The following is a 20,427-nucleotide window of genomic DNA, read 5'->3' as shown; positions in this document are numbered from 1 at the left end:
CCCTGCTGTAGAGGTCCCACACACCCTATGCAGGCCCACAAGTTGCCCGAGGGCTTGCTGGTGGTGGGGCCCATCCCTACGGTGGGCTGCCTGCCCTGGCTGAGCAGGATGAAATCAGTGCTGTTGTGCACAGGACAAACCCATACACCCCTGCGCTGACAGGCCAGGGGAAAAACTCCAGTGGCTGACTGCCAGCGTCTGTGTCAGCACATCTGTACTAGGTCACTATAATGGCTGCTGCCAATGTCTCAGTCCCTGGGAAGGTGGTCCCAGCTGCCTCCTGCCTCCCTGAGATGTGCCCAGAGCGTGTCAAGTGAGTCTCTTCTCACCAAAGGACTGTGCACCTTTCTTTCTGGTGATTTTGTGTTGCTTTCTGAAATGGGTGAATTTGTGCATGGGCCCTTTAAGAGCAGGCTTTTCTTTCTCTTATGGTTGATATCTTTTCTGGGGTATTCCCTCTTGTTGTTAATAGCCAGGAAAACCAGGTATTATGATACTCGTCTCTGTTGTGCTGAGTTCAAAGCCTGCCTATTATGGCAAAGCTCTCCTGCTCATATCCCCCACTTCTCCATGAAAAGCTTCATACCTTGTAATTGCTCCCAGCTGTGAAGCACTGCAGCTAGAATATGGCTTTTTCTTCTCCAGAAAGGAATTTCTGCCTTCTCCACCTCAGTCAGCACTGTCCCTTGTTGTGGGGGTTCTTTTATCCAGTTTCCGGTTCTCTCTCAGGGGTAATTGTTCCAAGAGTAGTTGTAAATTTGTTGTGTCTGTGGTAGGAAGTGAATTCAGAGTCCACCTACACCACATCTTCCTAGCAATCTGAATCATTTTTTATGTGCTTATTTTCCTTCCACTTCCCAATCACTTTATTCTGTGAATTTCCATTACATATTCTTTGCCCTTTTTTCCTTATTTAAAAAGTGCTCTTTAAGCTGGTTCTTTGAGAAGATAAACAAAATTGACAAACCCTTAGCCAGACTCACCAAGAAAAAAAGAGAGAAGGCTCAAGTAAATAAAATTAGAAATGAAAAAGGAGAAATTACAACAGATACCACAGAAATACAAAAGATTATAAGAGAATACTATGAAAAACTGTATGCCAACAAATTGGACAATCTAGAAGAAATGGATAAATTCCTAGACTCATACAACCTTCCAAAACTGAATCAAGAAGAAATAGAGAACCTGAATAGACCAATCACAAGTAAAGAGATTGAAACAGTAATCAAAACCCTCCCCCAAAATAAAAGTCCAGGACCAGGTGGGGGCTTCTCTGGAGAATTTTACCAAACATTCACAGAAGACTTAATACCTATCCTTCCCAAACTATTCCAAAAAATAGAGGAGGATGGAACACTTCCCAACACATTCTACGAGGCCAACATCACCCTGAACCAAAGCCAGGCAAAGACAATACTAAGAAGGAAAACTACAGACCAATATCCCTGATGAACATAGATGCAAAAATCCTCAACAAAACATTGGCAAACCGAATACAGCAATACATTAAAAAGATCATACACCATGATCAAGTGGCATTTATACCAGGGACATGGGGATGGTTCGACATCAGCAAATCAATCAATGTGACACACCACATCAACAAAACGAGGAATAAAAACCATATGATCATCTCAATAGATGCAGAGAAGGCTTTTGACAAGATCCAACATCCATTTATAAAAACTCTCAACAAAATGGGTATAGAAGGAAAGTACCTTAACATAATAAAGGCCATATATGACAAACCCACAGCCAACGTCATACTCAATGGGGAAAAACTGAAAGCCATCCCTCTGAAAACAGGGACAAGACAGGGTGCTCACTCTCACCACTCTTATTCAACACAGTACTGGAGGTTCTGGCCAGAGCAATTAGGCAAGAAAAAGGAATCCAAATAGGCAACAAAGAAGTGAAACTCTCGCTGTTTGCAGATGACATGATCTTATATATAGAAAGCCCTAAAGAATCCATTGGAAGACTATTAGAAATAATCAACAACTACAGCCAAGTGGCAGGGTACAAAATCGGCTTACAGAAATCAGTTGCATTTCTATATACCAACAACGAACTAACAAAAAGAGAACTCAAGAAGACAATCCCATTTACAATTGCAACAAAAAGAATAAAATATCTAGGAGTAAATTTAACCAAGGACGTGAAAGACCTATACAATGAAAACTATAAGACATTACTGGGTGAAATCAATGATGACATAAAGAAATGGAAAAACATTCCATGCTCTTGGATTGGAAAAATAAACATTGTTAAAATGTCCATACTACCTAAAGCAATCTACAGATTCAGTGCAATCCCAATCAGAATCCCAAGGACATTCTTCACAGAAATAGAACAAAGAATACTAGCATTCATATGGGGCAAGAAAAGACCCCGTATAGCTAAAGCAATCCTGAAAAAGAAGAACAAGGCTGGAGGCATCACAATACCTGACTTCAAAACATACTACAAAGCGATAGTAATTAAAACAGCATGGTACTGGTACAAAAACAGACACACAGATCAATGGAACAGAATTGAAAGTCCCAAAATAAAACTTCATGTCTATGGGCAGCTAATCTTTGACAAAGGAGCTAAGGACATACAGTGCGGAAAGGAAAGTCTCTTCAATAAATGGTACTGGGAAAACTGGACAGCCACTTGCGAAAGAATGAAAGTAGACCATCTTCTTTACCATACACAAAAATTAACTCAAAATGGATCAAAGACCTGAAGATGAGACCTGAAACTATAAAACTCCTGGAGGAAAATATAGATAGTACACTACTTGCCATCAGCCGTAAAGGGATCTTTTTGAATTCCATGTCTACTCAGATAAGGGAAACAAAAGAAAAAATAAACAAGTGAGACTTCATCAGATTAAAGAGCTTCTACAAGGCAAATGAAACCAGGATCAAAACAAATGGGGAACCCACCAGCTGGGAAAAAATATTTGCACACCATATATCTGACAAGGGATTAATCTCCAAAATATGTAAAGAATTCACACAACTAAATAACAAAAAAACAAAGAACCCAATCAAAAAATGGGCGGAGGAAATGAACAGACATTTCTCCAAAGAAGATATACAGATGGCCAATAGGCACATGAAAAGATGCTCAACATCACTAATCATCAGGGAAATGCAAATCAAACCCACACTAAGATATCATCTTACACCCATTAGAATGGCTATAATCACCAAGACAAAAAGCAACAAATGCTGGAGAGGCTGTGGAAAAATGGGAACCCTAATCCACTGCTGGTGGGAATGCAAACTGGTGCAACCTCTATGGAAAACAGTATGGAGATTCCTCAAAAAATTAAAAATAGAAATACCTTATGATCCAGCTATCCCACTACTGGGTATCTACCCAACGAACCTGAAATCAACAATCCAAAGAGGCTTATGCAGCCCTATGTTCATCGCAGCATTATTCACTATAGCCAAGACATGGAGCAACCCAAGTGTCCCTCAACTGATGATTGGATAGAGAAGATGTGGTATATATATACCGTGGAATACTACTCAGCCATAAAAAAAGACAAAATCGTCCCATTTACAACAACGTGGATGGACCTGGAGGGTATTATGTTAAGCGAAATAAGCCAGACAGAGAAAGACAAACACTGCATGATTTCACTCATATGTGGAAAATAAACTCATACATGGACAGAAAGAACAGTTTGGTGGTTACCAGGGGGAAGGGGGTTAGGGGGTGGGCACAAGAGGTGGAGGGATGCACTTATACGGTGACTGACAAACAATAATGTACAACAAAAATTTCACAATGAAAAAAAAAAGAAAAAAAACCCAACTTAACCAATTCCCACAACTACGTAAGGTCAAGTTCCTATAATAAAGCCCTTGTTCTATATCAAAAAAAAGAAAAGTGCTCTTTGTATAGTAAAAATAACAACTCTTCCTTTGTCAGGCACATACATTACAATTATTTTTCTCATTTTTGTCTTTGACTTTTGTTTATAATTTTTTTCTGATAGAAGTTTCTAATTTATGTAGCCAAATCCATCAGTCTTTCTCCTTTATAGCTTCAGGATTTGTGACATACTCAATAGTCCTAACCCACACGATTATAAAAATATCTTCCTATTCATTCTTCCTATTTCTAGCTGGTTCATTTTTATTGTTTTCTCTAGTATTGGATCTCAGTGTTGTTTATGGATTTGATTTTAAGCACCCTCTCATAGGGCTTCGTCTGTTACCTTCAGGGTACTCCTCACCCTATCGTTTTCCTACTAGAAACAATTTTCCAAACCCTTGGCCACTTGGCTTATGTACCAAGCAGCTAAAACTAGCTCTAAACTACTGCCTCTATCCATCCAAAGAGATTGGAAAGGGGACAGAAAATTAATATTTTGCCTTAAATCCTCTTCCTGCTAATGACCTTGGCAATACTATAAACAAAGTTATAGCTTCTAGGAGTAAATTGTTACCCTGGAGTTTCTTTCCCCTTCTTCTTCCATCCACTACTGATTGACCATAAGACATTTTCCACTGGATCACTGGAACCTTTGTTCTCCTATAAACAAACTTACCTGTAGCCTCATCTCTTCATAAGTATGCTCTCTTCTCCCTGCCTTGATTAAAACATGACTTTCCCTGAGAGCATCCCTTTTCCTGCATCTCTCACACTCCACATACCAAAAGCCCAAAGGTATTGTCCTCATTATCCTGTGCCACTTTTAAACCATTACTTTTTCTCCCTCATATAATCTTTCTTCTTGTGATGCTTATGACTTCTGGCTATACTCCTCTTTAACACTTCTTGTCGTTGACATCTATGAATCTTCTGGCTTCTTCACCTCATTCATTGAGGACTTTGAAACTTAGTTCATATTTCCCCTCTCTACACAACCCCTGCTATTATCTTGGGTAGTATTGGCTTCTTTATGGATGATCTATCACCATAGATGCTTTCAAATGTCTGAAAGACTATGTCTTTCAGGTGACCTCTTGGACTCAAAAAAATCTTCATCACCCATTTCCATGTCATCATGTCACCATTCAGAATTATACTACTCTGAAATAGTAAACTCTCTTATCACAAATCTTATTCCTCCATCTCTCTCGGTACTTGACTCCTAGTATGCCTGCTTCCTTATCTCAGGAATATTTGCAAACCCTCAGCTCTCCTTTTTCTCTCCTCTATCAATCCCTCATGACTTTACTTCCTTTCCTATCTTGCCCCTCATCTGTACCCAAGATCATAAACATCCTCAATACTTTACTAGTCCTCTTTTTTTTCTCTTCAATCATCCAACAAATCTCAACCTTGAATTAACCAAACCATCTATCCTTCTCTGTTTCTAATCTGAGAGTGCTAAGCACTTTTTGGAGATGCCAAAACCATTAAAAATTCAGAGACTCCAACCTCTTCTGGGCTTCCAGTGCCCCTTGGATAATTTTTTACCTATTTGTGATCAGCTTCATACTTAATTCTTCATATTAGCTATTCCAGAATTCACCACTCTCAGGCCTTCTACCACATCCCTCTCTCCCCAGTGTGCAGCAGATGGCATCACCTTCTACTTTACTGAGAAAAGTACAAACTCTCAGCTAAATATCCTTTTCTATACATAGATCAGAACCCACCTTTACCTCCTTTCCTTCAATCTCAAAAAAGGTATCACTTCTTTCAATACTAATCTCTTATATATTGTAGATTCCATCCCTTCCTACTTCTTCAGGAACCTCAGTCAATCCTGTGTTCTCTCTTTCTTAATATCTGAAACTTAATCCCCTTATATGATTCTTTCCCCTCAGCTCAAGTGTTCCCTTTCTTTAAAAAACACTTAGTATATTCTTACAATGGAATACTATTCAGCAATAAAAAGAAATGAGCTATCAAGCCACACACAAACACAAAATGCATATTTAAATGCATATTGCAAAGTGAAAGAAGCCAAACTGAAAAGGGTATACACTGTATGATTCCAACCATGTGACATTCTGGAAAAGGCAACACTATAAAGACAGTAAAAAGATTAGTGGTTGCCAGGGGTTTGGTGAGGGGTGGAGAGAGGGATGAAGCAGTGGTTCGCAGGGGATTTTTAGGACAGTGAAACTATTCTATGTGATACTGTCATGGTGAATTCATTACATTATGCATTTGTCAAAACTCATAGAACTCAATAACACAGAGCGAGCCCTAATGTAAACTATGGACTTTAGTTAATAATGTATCAGTGTTGGCTCATTGATTATAACAAATGTACCACACTAATGTAAGATGTTAATAGGGGAAACAGGAATGGAAAGGAGAGAGGGAGTATACAGGAACTCTCTGTATTTTCTGCTCAGTCTTTCTGTTAAACCTAAGACTGCTCTAAAAAAATAGAATATTAATTTAAAATAAAATAAATGGGTTAAAATAACCCTTAGGCCATTAACCAGAGTTAACTACTGCTAAATTTTTTTATTTTATTCATATTTTTTTAAAAGCACTTGGAACCTTTCCTTCATCCTGCATTACCCTCTAGCCATTATCTGTCTCCACCAGTCAGTCCAAAATATTTATCATCAACCGTATGTCAGACTCTGAGTAAGTGCTAAAGGTTCGGTGAAACAAAAGAGACTTCTTCCCTACCTTCAAAGAGTTGACAGACTAGAGGAGGGGCCGTATAAGTAAACAGACAATTACAGCAGTCTCTAACTCCTCACCTTTCCTTCTTGCTTCAACCTTCTCCATTAATCAGACTCTGTCCTATCATGCCTACTGAAACTCTCCTAGCCAAGGTCACTAATGACTACATTGTTGTTAAGTCAAAAAGTTGTTACCCAATTTCTCTGCAGATTTTAACACTTAAAACACTTAAACTCCACTTTTTCTTAAAACTCTTTTGTCCCTTGGTTTCTGTTAAATAACTCCCTTCTTGTTTTTTCTTCCTGTCTGATTGCTTTTTTTCATCTCCTTGGCCATAGGTGCTGATGTTTCCCAGGCTGTTATTGTACCTCTTCTCCATCTGTATAGTCTCCCTGGGTAATCTCATGTATTTACATGTCTTTAACTACCACTTACTTACTGGTGATCTCCAAATCCATGTGTCCATGGAACCTTTGATAGCTCCCCCCACAACCCGTGGCCAAAGCTAGAGACGTCCTATAAAAACCATCTATAGCTATCTCACAGCATCTCAAAGAGTTTCCTCAATTGCCACCTCTACCCTCCATTCTGAATCCACTTCCTCTCATCTGATATCCCCACTTTCCATCCTTTCGTCTAGTATCTGGATTTGCCTTTCAACCTGTTTAACTGGTTGTTTGGCTTTCAATTTCAGAGTTATCCATGAATGCTGCCTCTCAGATTGTGCTGTACTGCAGCTCTAAGCCAGCCTTGCCTCAGTCCTGTACCCAGCCAGGTCCAGTGTTCTCCAACATTACTTGTCTGGAAGGGGAGATTAGAAACTAGCTCAGATCTCTTATCTGAGCTTCAAAACTATATATGCTTGCTTTCATTACTACCTGTATGTCCTTCAGGTATCTCCAATTTGGTCTATCAAAAACCTCCTCCTGCTGGGTGTCCTATGTCAGTGAACAGTCTTACCATCTGTCTAGGAGCCCAATTAGGAAATATAAAATTGTTCTTAACTCTTTCCTTCTTTCGCTCTTCATATCCATGTCATATCAATTCTAGCTCGCTGTGTTTTCAAACTATCCCTTTAATTTAATATTTATTGTCACTACTTCATTTCTCTTGTGGATTACTGAATGGCATCCTAACTGGTCTCCCTGCTTCAAATCATGCTTGTTCCAATATATTCTCCATGCTGCTGCCAGGGACTTTCTCGGACACAAATCCGATTATGTCACTTCCATCAGAAAATTGCTATGACTCCCTATTGCATATAAGATGGTAATGCGGGGCCAGCCCTGGTGGCCTAGTGGTTAAGTTCAGCACATTCCACTTCAGCGGCCCGGGTTTGGTTCCCGGGCACAGACCTACATGACTCATCTATCAGTGGCCATGCTGTGATGGCAGCTCAAATACAAAATAGAGGAAGATTGGCAACAGATGTTAGCTCAGGGTGAATCTTCCTCAGTAGAAAAAAAAAAAGATGGTAATGCAGGATCTGCCCATACATACCTTTCCCACTTATCTCTCATCACTCACCAGCTTCTACTTTCAAAGAATGTGCCAGTATAAGAGCCAAATTCTAGAAAAGCCTTAGAGCATGCTATCTAATTAATGAGTTATCTTAAATTCCTGAACCCACAAACTTCCCAGAGTTCACAGCTCTATGCTTGGCCAGGTCTAGGGCTTGGCTCTGGCCCTAACCATACTTCCTCACTGCTATGACAGAACTTCCTACAAACTTCCCTCTCTCCAACATAGCACCAAGCAGGACAATTGTCTGTACTTGACATATTGGGGCCCAGCCCAGGTAGCGCCACAACTACAAAGAGCTGGAGAAATATCCTTGAGAGTTCTGGTATGGGCTGGAGAAATCTGTTAATAACATTGACCCTAGGGTGGGGATAAGAGGGTGTGAGGGCCAAATTGAGCCATAAAAAACATTTAACCAAGGTGGGTACCAGTAGCCTAGCTGAAATGAAGAATGAGAGTCAATGTCTAAAGGAGCCAAGGTCATAGCCTGGAAAATGGTTGTGAATATTAGGTCCAAAGATTGAGGCAAGGTCAATGACTATGAGAGTTAGAGGCAGGAAGGAATCGGGTATGCTGACAGGTCAAGTAAAATGGCTCAAAATTAAGTCTGTGAACAACATGGACTGAAGCTTCCTTGTTATACAGCCTTGCCTTGACCTTGCAATATTCTTCTCTAGTCTGCTTGTGGGGTTAAATAGGAATAGTGCAACACAGTGATATCACTGGAGCTAGGACTCGGTTCCCTTCCCAGCTCCCCGAATCAGGCAGAGGACAGCCAGAGACAGGACTTTTCCAGACACTATTTACTAATAGGGAGCAGTTACCCCCTCATATCCTCAGGTTTGAATATCATGAATTTGGGACTTGGAAGAGTAGAGCCTGAAGATGACCATTGACCATTCAGGACAGCTGGGGTAGAAAAGGGGCAAGAAGGGTCTGCCCAGCAGTGCTCAACTTGTCTCCTGTGGGATGGTCTTTTCCAGCCCAAGTGAATGGATGGTCCAGGTCAGAGCTACAAAGGCCTTAGAAACCAGCACAGAGGCCGGCCCTGTGGCGCAGTGGTTAAGTGCGCGCACTCCGCTGCTGGCAGCCCAGGTTCGGATCCCGGGCGCGCACCGATGCACCGCTTGTCAGGCCATGCTGTGGCAGCGTCCCACATAAAGTAGAGGAAGATGGCACGGATGTTAGCTCAGGGCCAGTCTTCCTCAGCAAAAAGAGGAGGATTGGCATGGATGTTAGCTCAGGGCTGATCTTCCTCTCACACACACACACACAAAGAAAGCAGCACAGGGTCTCCTCCATTTGTCTTGCTTTTCTCTTCCCATCCTCCTAAGCGTTCTCATCACATTCCTGAAATTGCCCCCAAATTGACCTTCTATAAAGTGTTAAGCTGCTGCTGAGAAGTTTGTTCTGGTTTATGTGTTCCAGAAAACAGAAAAGGTCGACTTTTCCTACAACAAACTGGCTGATCCTAAGTTTTCATTTTATGACCAGACTTTGGTGGAAGCAGTGAAAACGGGAGATGGCTGGGTGCACTTGTTTTTCCTCTCACTCTCATTGTGTCATACCGTGATGTCAGAAGAGAAAGTGGAAGGTGAGAAGGGGCCTGAGGCCTCATGGACTGAGAATATCTCATAGAGTCTAGGCTGGTTGGAGGTGGGAGTGGTTTGATGTCATTAGTAATGGCTTAATCTAAGAAAGAACTTTCTAATAGGGAGCGTTGTCCAGCAATGGAACGGATAGTCAAAATAAGTAGTGAGCTTTAGTCACTAGAAATATTCAAGTAGAAAACAACCTCTTGGTCTTAAAGAAGAGTCAGTCATTGGATAGGGGTCAAACTTGATGCTGTCTAGGGAGCTTCTGATCTTGAGACTCTGTAATGTTCTGTCACAGGGTCCACCTAAATTGTCCCCAAGATCAGCCCTATTATCTCTGACAGGATTCTTGAAGGATGAGTTGAGTCATCTTCTTGTTTCACAATTAAAGGTGTTGACTGAAATAAAGAGCCCGGGTGATATTAGTAAAGGAGTTTATTCAATAATCTGCATGAGGAGTTCAAACCCCAGAGAAAACAGTTCAGCAGAGTGCTCTGATGGAGCTGCTCCGGGGGCGTGAGTTTAACTGTAGCTTATGTCTCTTTCATAAAACAGGGTAAAGGCAAGGAAGAGGAAAAGGGAAAAAAAAAATTTCATCTAGATTTTTAAAAAAAGGGATAGAGTACATCTGGGCTTTTCTCTAGGTTATACATTGAAGGTAACATAAACAAGAATTTCTTGGTTATACATCAAACAAGTTCTGAGATGCTGACGTTATCTATGTGTGGAGGGAACAAGGACCAGGACTGTTAATACTTCCCTCAATCTCTAAGAAATGCACTGGGAATGTGAGAACGAGGTTCCCTTTTATCTCTTTCTATTGTGGATCTTCCAGCTGGCATCTTCAGTCATGAGGTATGGGGTTGCAAGGTCATTTTGACACAGGCTGAAGATGGCCTGCATTGCTGCTTCACAGGACAGCATGGATTTTATTGTACCGACTTAAAGCCTATGCAGGGTGCTTGTTAGATTCACTTGTTAGACCGGGGAGAGGGGTCCCAAAGATCTGTCCACAATCTCCACTTTTGGTCATTATCAACCCACGGATGCATTCATGACCAATGAAGTGTTCCTTTGGTTTTTCTCCGACATGGTGGGGTACCTCTCATTTCCTTACTTATTTTATATGTCATTTATTAAAAATGCATTCTGGATTGCTTCTACCTTCCTAGCTAACACAATCCGGGCCTTGTCCTGTTGTTGCCTCCTTTGACATCTAGCATAACATTGGAATAATATGATAATAAACACAATCAAAATTACAATTTTGATTACAGTTTTTATAATTTTTCTCCCAAAAATGTCCCGTAGCAGAATTTTCTTGGAAGTTTTCCCCAAGGCATGCCCTATGTAATAGATGTATCTTGTGAAGTCAGAATTAATAGGAAGATTTAGAACAGGTTTGTGTAAGATAGATCTTAGACTCTGGGTTTTAGAGTTATATATGAGTATTTGCTATATGGGCTCACCATTTGTTGGACTCAAATTGGTAACCTTTTCCCAAGACCAATAGTTAGTATCTAAGGATTGAAGCATCTTGGAAAGACAAGTGTTGTGACAAGAGTAGGTGAGTTCAGCAAGAAAAAAAATAATACATATTGTCCCTTAGTTACTGGCCTGGTCCAGACTCTTGGGAGAGCTGTCCACATCAGCTGTTGGCTGCTTCTCATCCTGGTCTCGTCAGCGTAGTTTCAGTCATAAATCCAAAACACTTTCTGAGAACCATTCTGGAGTAGGTGTACTTTTTAAGTGAGAAATATGGATCCAAGAGTCCATTCTCTGTAATTTAGCTGCACAGGAATTAGTCAGAAGGATTTGATAAGGTCCTTTCCACTTAGACTGCAAAGTGTTTTTTAAATGGTGAGGTTTTCAATAAACATATCTACCACACTGTAAATCATAAGTTTGTATGCCTTCATCTGTGGGTAAGTTTGCACCATATGCATCAGCAACGAATTTCAAGTGTTCCTTTAATAGTTTGGTTAAGATTTTACAATAGTGAAGTATGTCACCTTTTAGTAATGAAGATTCATATAATCCTTTATCTAGGTGCATAGGTCTCCCAGTAATAATTTCAAATGGAGACAATTGATGCTTGTCAAAGGGTGTTGATCTTAGGTTAACAATACCCGTGGAAAAGCCTTAGACCATGGTAAAGAAAATAGATCTGTGAGCTGAGCCAATTGGGTCTTAATTATGCCATTTGTTCATTTCATTAGGCCTAACGATTGGGGGTGGTAATTGCAGTGAAGATGCTGCAAAATAGGCCAGACTTTACAAATTTCCTTCATAATTTGTCCAGTGAAATGAGTCCCAGGTCACTGTGTAGTTCTGCTGGAACTCCCCATACTGGAATGATACGTTCCAGTAGTAGTTTACTTACTGATTGAGCCGTAGCCTTTCAGCATGGAAATGCTTCAGCCCAATGAGAGAACATGCAAATCATAACAAGTACACATTGGTAACCTTGAGAGGGAGGCTTTTGGATAAAATCCATCTGCCAACTTTCAAATGGTCCCGCTGGCAAAGGGAAAACTCCCTGTGAACTATACAGGGGCTTCCCTGGGTTTTGTTTAGGGCAGACTAAACATTTAGAATATATTTTCTGTGCTATAGTGAAAGAGGATTTCCAAAAGTATTGTTTTCTCCCAAGAAATCTTATTTCCTGGGGCCCAATGAGTCAAATCATGAATATACTGTAGAAATGGAGGTTGAACTTCTAAAGGAAGTATTTGGTGTTGATTAGGTTCAATCCACAGGTTCCTGTGGGAATCAAAAGCCCCACCCCTTTTTGGATCTGTAACTGTTTTTCTGTGGCAGTTTTCTGAAAATCAAACAGAGCGTCAGTTAAGTTTTAGAGGGACAAGGAACGTGTCAAAGTCTGTGGAATCACCACTTGTGAGGCGGCTTCCTTAGCTGCCTGATGCTTGATCTGTTAACTTGGTTTTGTTTTTGTTTTTGTTTTTTGGTTTCTAAAGTGTCCACCTTGGTGGGATCTTGTATTGTTATTATTGTCAATTTCTTAGGGAGTAAAATGACTTTTGACAAAGCAGCCATTTGTTTCTCATTTTTAATATGTTGTCCAGTAGAGGTTAAAAAACCCTTTGTTTTTCGAGTATCCGACTCATAGAATAATATTGAGTGTGAAGAGGATTTAACAAGGCTTTAACTGGGCCGGCCCCGTGGCTCAGCGGTTAAGTGCGCGTGCTCCGCTGCTGGCGGCCTGGGTTCGGATCCCAGGCACACACGGACGCACCGCTTCTCCGGCCATGCTGAGGCCGCGTCCCACATACAGCAACTAGAAGGATGTGCAGCTATGACATAAAACAATCTGCTGGGGCTTTGGGGGGAAAAATAAATAAATAAATAAAATCTTTAAAAAAAAAAAAAAAAACAAGGCTTTAACTGAATGAGGAGCATAAATAGTTAAAGGAGACCCCATCTTCATTTCTTTAGTAGCCTCACACAAGAGCACTGTTGCTGAAAATTCCTCATACACAGTAGAAGTCCTTTTGCTACCAAGTTTAATTGCTGACTATAATATCTTATAGGTCAATGTTCTTGAGTTAATACACCTAAAGCATTTCCTTTATCTTCATGTACAAAGAGAGAAAATGGCAAGTTGAAATTAAGGTGACCTAAAGTTGGTTTGATACCTGAGCCAAGATGGACTTTAAGGTGTTTATGGCTTTTTCTTCTTCTGATGTTCATTTAATCAAATCAGACTGGTCAGACTTAAGTAATATATATACAAAAGGTTGAGCAATGATTGAAAAGTTAGGCATCTAGTTCCTACAGTATCTAGTCAGTTCTAAAAAAAAAAATCCCCTCAATTATTTTTTGATAGCAGTTTATGAAGCCATCAGTTTCTCCATTATGGTTCTTTAATTTTTTAATTTAGTTTAGTTTTATGATCTGAAAGTTTATCAGAAACCTGTATTTTAGAGTAGGTGTCAGAGTCCTTTCCATGAATCTCTCTGAAGATGAAACATATTTGTAAAAGCATCAGAGTAAAATAATAAATGTCTGTAAATGACAAAAGATTTAAAAATGGCAATTGACAAAAAAACTTGATTAGTTCTGTGACATATGACATTTTAAGATAATAACTAGAATTATGACTGATAACCAGGACAGATCAGAATTTTAGGAACATTATATAATTTTTTAAAAACTTTTATAACATTTACTTATACAGTATAAGAGGGTTTATCATCACTTATTTGACAGTACTTCTTATGTAATTTAACACAACAAATGAGTCTAATTAGTTTAATATCTCCCTCTTTATAGAAAGAGAGAACAAATTCTTTGAGAAGTCCCAGGGGTGACTGGAAATTTTTAGAGTTCCTTTTTAAGTCAAAAGAAAGACTTTAATTTGGGGATAAGTTTGTCAAAAATATCAAAAGGTCTTAAAACACTTGGTCAAATAGGAAACAATTCTTAGTTATCCATTCAATCAAGGTGATAATAGATGTGAAAGGCAAAAACAAAAACCTTAATAGAGAGACCTCAGACTTTTTGAACATAGGAACTATTTTAACAAAGCATTGATTTTCTGTCTTTTAGGTCGATTTACTCAAAGGTAAAGAAAAACCTTTTATAACCTCTTTATCAAGAGCAGACCAAAAGTTCAAGAAGATTATCCTTTTAAGAGAGAGAAAGCCAAGTTCTAATTTTGCACCAGCTTACTTTTGATATTGAAACTTATTCACATAATTAAATTCATTTTAATCTTAGCCAATTTGACCATGCACAAAACTCTTTCCTCAGGGTTTTACTTCCACAAACCTTCTGTCAGTTGCTTTTTACATTCAGAATTTGTCCCATGCCTTCTTTCCTGGTACTTTAGGACAAATTTATCTTTCTTAACAAAACAAACAAAAATATCTCCATTATTTATACCTTCTTTACTGATAACATACACCATACTTTTCTTGTATACAGACTTTCTAGAAACATGTACTTTCTCATAGAAAATTTCCCAGCATGGCACAAATATGTTCATCGACAAACCCAAGCATCTTCCAGTTCCTCTGAAATAAGAAGCCAAATGTAGACAAATCTAGGCCTAGTAATTAATTTTAGCATTTTATCTTATGTAGAAATGACCTAGATACTCAATAAACTTTTGTCATTTAACTTAATTTAGCAAAACTCTAAGGTTTCAAGTCACCAAAAGGTTTTGAAGATATTTTAAGTACACACACCAAAACACATAATTATTGTTAAAAAGTTCACCCCCAAAATTTCTATCCTTTTCACATCCATTTAATTTACTTGTTCCCAATAATTATATTTGGATTGCCTACAAAAACCTCATGAGACATTACACAAAATCAGCTATTATTCTAAGTTAGTATTTTTTACTGACAAATTTTGTAACAGAGATAACGTTTGTATCATATCCAATGTTGATAACTCTGAAAACGTGTCTATTTCAATCAAACCAACAACTTAAACAAGCTTGCATTTACCAAAGATCATTTTATATCACATTACCTTGAAAGATGTTGGGTTAATTTCTATTACATTTAGAAATAATTTATATAAGCATTTACTTTAAGCCAATTAAATAGAACTCCTTTAGAAATTATATCATCCTGAGGCAGACAAATATATAGAGACTTGCATACATAAGCATACAGACAGACACAAATAGAGATCTTTAAAATTTTAGCCATGTCTCAGGTACAAAACTCAAAATTATTTTTCTGGCAGATGAACTAAGTTAAGTTTATTTGCTCAGATGGCTAAAAATTTTTACTAAATATTCTTTACTTTTTTTTTGTAAGCATCCTTTTTAGAGCAGTTTTTGAAGTCATTTTGTCTTTTAGATGCTTCTGCATATCAATCAAAGAATACATTCCATTGTTTCTGAGAAGTTTTGAATCTTCTTTTTCAAGAGTGACCCTTAAGGTGGACTTATCTGAAACAAAGGTTCCCCAGAATGGCCATTATAAAGGGAGCTCTCCTTTAGTAATAACCTCCCATTTAGGGAACCATTTGCAAGTTTGTGCTCCATAAGTATTGAATGTAAAATTGGCTGGAGTATTAGCTGGTGGCTGGCTGTCAGCTGTCCCACAGTTACCAGATTTTGATGTTTTGCTTCCCATTCTGGTTTAGCAAGTCAAAACTAGTGATTTAGTGTGGTGGATCAGAAGTGTGCTGCTTATGGGCATAGCTCCTCAGGGTGTCACCAGTGAGTTCGTTCTGCCCTCTTATGTGGCTCAGTTTTTCCTGCTGATTGTCTAACACAATCGTAGGGGCCCGGAGTACTGGTGATCAACCTGATAGTGCATCCCTGGATGAGCCAAATTATTTAATAACGTGGTTTGGAGTTCCCTATGGGACCGCTACACATCTTGAGAATTGATCTCAGACGCCTCTGCTTGGACCCTGGTCACCCAGAGACACTGGCAATACCAGCTGGAGGGAGCAAGTGTAAGAGTAAGCTGAAATTAACCCTCATGTGAGGAAAATTCTTCGGAGACAGCTGATGTTGGCCTTCATTCATGAATAGTTTTGATTTTGGCAAGTTGAACCAGTTTCTGATTGTCAAGAGAGCCAGTAGGGGAAAACTCTGACATTAGCCACCAATTATCCTCTTTTATTTCCCTTGGCTTAAAAGGCCAGAAAACCCGAGCACCAAGTTTGGAATTCCCTTTTCTGCACACACAGAGGATAACCTGTTCCACCTGGACAATTATAGAATAAACTCAAGGACCTTCAACCATTAATCAGGAGATCTGAGACCCAGGAAAGACTTAGCATGCTGTGGCTAAAGCTCTGGGGAGTCAGTTGGGTACAAAGGGCCCTACTGGTACTATGGTGCCAGGTCCTCTCACTGCTCCAAGCGGTCTCAGGCAGTCTCTCTGGGTCCCTTGGTGGTCGCCAATTTTTTGACTGAAATAGAGTCTAGGTGATATTAGTGAAGGAGTTTATTCAATAATCCTCATGAGGAGTTCAAACCCCGGGAAAACAGTTCAGCAGAGCACTCTGATGGAGCTGCTCCGAGGGCGTGAGTTTAAGTGTAGCTTATGTCTCTTTCACAAAACAGCGTATGTGCAGGGAAGAGGAAAAGAAAAAAAAAAACTTACAACTAGATTTTTTCAAAAAAGGGATAGAGGGCCGACCCCGTGGCTTAGCGGTTAAGTGCGTGCGCTCCGCTGCCGGCGGCCCGGGTTCGGATCCCGGGTGCGCACCGAGGCACCACTCCTCCAGCCATGCTGAGGCCGCGTCCCACATACAGCAACTAGAAGGATGTGCAGCTATGACAGACAACTATGTACTGGGGCTTTGGGGGAAAAATAAATTAAAAAAAAAATCTTTAAAAAAAAAAAAAGGGATAGAGTACATCTGGGCTTTTCTCTAGGTTATACATTGAAGGTAACATAAACAAGAATTTCTTGGTTATACATCAAACAAGTTCTGAGATGCTGATGTTATCTATGTGTGGAGGGAACAAGGACCAGGATTGTTAATTCTTCCCTCAATCTCTAAGAAATGCACTGGGAATGTGAGAACGAGGTTCCCCTTTATCTCTTCCTGTTGTGGATCTGTCCAGCTGGCATCTTCAGTCATCAGGTGTGGGCTTGCAAGGTCATTTTGACACAGGCTGAAGATGGCCTGCATTGCTGCTTCACAGGACAGCATGGATTTTATTGTACCGACTTAAAGCCTATGCAGGTTGCTTGTTAGATTCGCCTGTTAGACCAGGGAGAGGGATCCTATAAATCTGTGCACAAAGGTATCCCCACATATCCTAGTTTCTTGAGTAATCAAATGTGACTATGTCATCCGTGACTTTATCCAAACCTTTTTTAGAAAAAGTGAATGAGAAATGACTGATTATAAATTAAGACTTTTTTTTTTAACAAACAATTTAGGCAACCAAATAAATCACATCCGTTAAAGTCACTGTACTCTTAATGTAATACTACCATTAGTAACACCTTATATTTGTGTATCACTTCACGGTTTTACAAATTGCTTTCATTTATATTATCTCCCACAATCTTCACAACAGCCCTCTGAGGTAAACAGAACCAGAAAAATGATTCCAGTTTTATAGAGAAGGAAACTGAAGGTAAAAGAGAGTAAATGACTTGCCTAAAATCCTGTAAGAAGGACAGAGATAAGAACCCAAATCTCATGTCTCCTGGCCCCCTGAGTTCCCACCCCACCACAGGCCTCTCCAGGCCTGACATTCCAACAAGTTTCCATTACTTGAAGCATATTTGGACTTTTCTTTGTTTCCTGCCTTGAATGACAAGGTAGGAAACACATAAAAAAATAGTCTCATCGTCCCATAGATACATCTTATGTCTGACCTAAAATTATACTTCCCCTACCTACCTTATTCACAAGTATGACTCTGATGATGCATAACTGTATTTAAAAATCAAATTGACCTTCAGAAGAGAAATAATCCAAAATATACCTCAGTTAGTGGTGATATTCTAAAAGGAAGAGTTCCAGAAATGTCTTGAGTAATGTCAGATTGAAAGACTGATTCAATAAAGTGAGTCATTTAGCTTCCCAGGGTGAGAGTTTCAAAGGTGACAATACTCATTCATATATATTTTTTAATTGTTAACTAAACTATCAATCTTGTTTTCTTACCGCAGCATTTAGCAAAGTGCGGCCAGTCTTATGCACGAGCACTTTATGTAAGACTGCCTGCATGAGACTTACTGTGGAAATTTGTTAAAAATTTAATTTCCTGGGCCCTTGTCCCAGATTTTGTGATTCTGGATTCAATAAGTTTGGGTGGGGTCCAGGAACCTGCATTTTTAACAAGCCCCTGAGCCATCTTCACCCACTAAAGTTGGCAAGTAACTGCCTATGTTCTGTTCATTTGTATACATTGCATGTACCATGTACCCCTGTAATACTAATTCAGGTCTGTGAAATGAATTGAAAATATCAGAAAGAAAAAAACTGACCTGTTCTATGTAACCTGGCCTTTTAGGGCCAGACTTTTGAGGAAGTTTTGAAGAAAGATGTCCCCTCCTGGGCTCCATTTTTATGTAAACCACTTGGAAGACTGTGTCACTTCCGGGTGGACTTCAGCTGCACATCTCTGTGGCCTCTGGCTGCCCTCCTCTCTCCTGCCAGGTAAGCTGGTGTACCAGGCTCAGTCCCCAGATGAAGGTGCCCTGGTCACTGCTGCCAGGAACTTTGGCTTTGTGTTCCGTTCTCGCACATCTGAGACAATCATGGTAGTCGAGATGGGGGAAACCAAAGTGTACCAACTGCTGGCTATCTTGGATTTCAACAATGTGCGCAAGAGGATGTCTGTTATTGGTGAGTGCCCCTCCTAGTCGGTCCTCTCCCCTTATTTGTCTTTCATACACGTTTACACATTGATTTTCTCTTTTATCTACGCACAAATGTTTTCTCCTACCCATATGCCTTCTCACAGATACTGTACCTCCAATAAAAAAACACAGCCATTCCCACTTTATCTCTCACATATCCTTTATATTTTCTCCTTTACACATATGGGGGCTTGCTACCGTACGCTAGGGCCCTTCTTCAATGCTCCTGGGAGGTAGCTTGTCAGAACTCTCAAACCCAAGATAAGAACACAGAATAAATCCATAAAGCCTGAACTTAGAGTAAGAGATGAGGGAAATTCATACTATCTTGCTGTCAATTAGTTTGGGCCTCAGACTGAAGAGGAAGGTCATTCTTCATCCTTGGTGCTTACTAAGTGTGGGCCTTGGTCTGGAACTTGGACTTGAGAAGCTAAATGTGATTCTGCATCAGAGTCTTCCACAGGTGATATTGAACCCAGGGAAGAACTGGTTCCGTAAGGTTCTCTCTCATTCTCACCAGCCCTTACATCACTTATCACTAAGCACTCTTTGAGTGCTTAGCCCCCAAACGTATCAGAAACAAATGTCATGGGAACAGCTACCTGCCATCTCTCAGTGGCCCAGACAAGTTCTTGTAACAATGGGCCTATGTGGTTACTTTGCTTAATTTGCTTACCCTTAGTGAGGACACCTGAAGGTCGGGTAATGTTGTTCTGCAAGGGTGCAGACACCATCCTTTGTCAGCGGCTTCATCCATCCTGTAGATCACTTGGAGATGTGACCATGGAACATTTAGATGTAAGTGTTTGGGTTGTAGGGAAGGAAAGCTGTGGGTGGTCCTGTGTATCTGGATATGTGTCTACATATGTGTCCCTGTGTCAGTGTGTTTCTGTATGGGTATATAGTGGTGTCCGTGTCTCTTTAATTGACAGAAGAATAAAAACTACCTCATTCTATGGAATTTTCACTGACCACATTGCTGACTTCTGTGTCAAGGAGTTGGATAGCACAGTATCCCAAGGGCATGATGAGGAATGTGTCTGTGGGAGCACTTACCACAATCAGAATAGTTCTCTCTGTGATTCCTGGCTCAGGAGGTCCCATGGTCAGACCTAGAATTTGCTTCAGAATAGGGCCTGCTGATATAGGAGGCCCCACCCCACCAGCCATGATAAGAACAGACTGCTTTTAGGGTGTGGAACAGAAAGCACCAGGCCTGGGCTGTTTGGGGGATTGTTTGATACCATCCTCTATTATCCACAGGATTAGAATACCCAAGGCTATCTCCCCCTACCTACCCTTACCCCACTTTTACTCCCTAGGATTTGAGATGTATCAGAAAGAGGAAGTAGCCCTAGTCTTCTGGTATTAGAAAGGAAAACCAG

General features: G+C 40.0%; 1 protein-coding gene across 1 annotated transcript in view; it reads left to right on the top strand.

Annotated features, from left to right (window-relative positions):
- Positions 1–20,427, top strand: part of LOC101393436 (phospholipid-transporting ATPase FetA-like) — a 126,813-nt gene that overhangs the window by 91,515 nt on the left and 14,871 nt on the right. The window contains exons 15-17 of the mRNA XM_087419539.1: positions 9,553–9,718; positions 18,840–19,028; positions 19,725–19,840. Coding sequence (XP_087275665.1) covers positions 9,553–9,718; positions 18,840–19,028; positions 19,725–19,840 — 471 coding nt within the window. The remainder of the gene's footprint in view (positions 1–9,552; positions 9,719–18,839; positions 19,029–19,724; positions 19,841–20,427) is intronic.

The sequence above is a fragment of the Ceratotherium simum genome, chromosome 29, assembly GCF_057802395.1.
Source record: "Ceratotherium simum simum isolate JZ-2026a chromosome 29, ASM5780239v1, whole genome shotgun sequence".
Lineage (NCBI taxonomy): Eukaryota > Metazoa > Chordata > Mammalia > Perissodactyla > Rhinocerotidae > Ceratotherium > Ceratotherium simum.
Note: the sequence above shows the minus strand (reverse complement) of the source record. Positions and strands in the feature narration are given on the sequence as shown.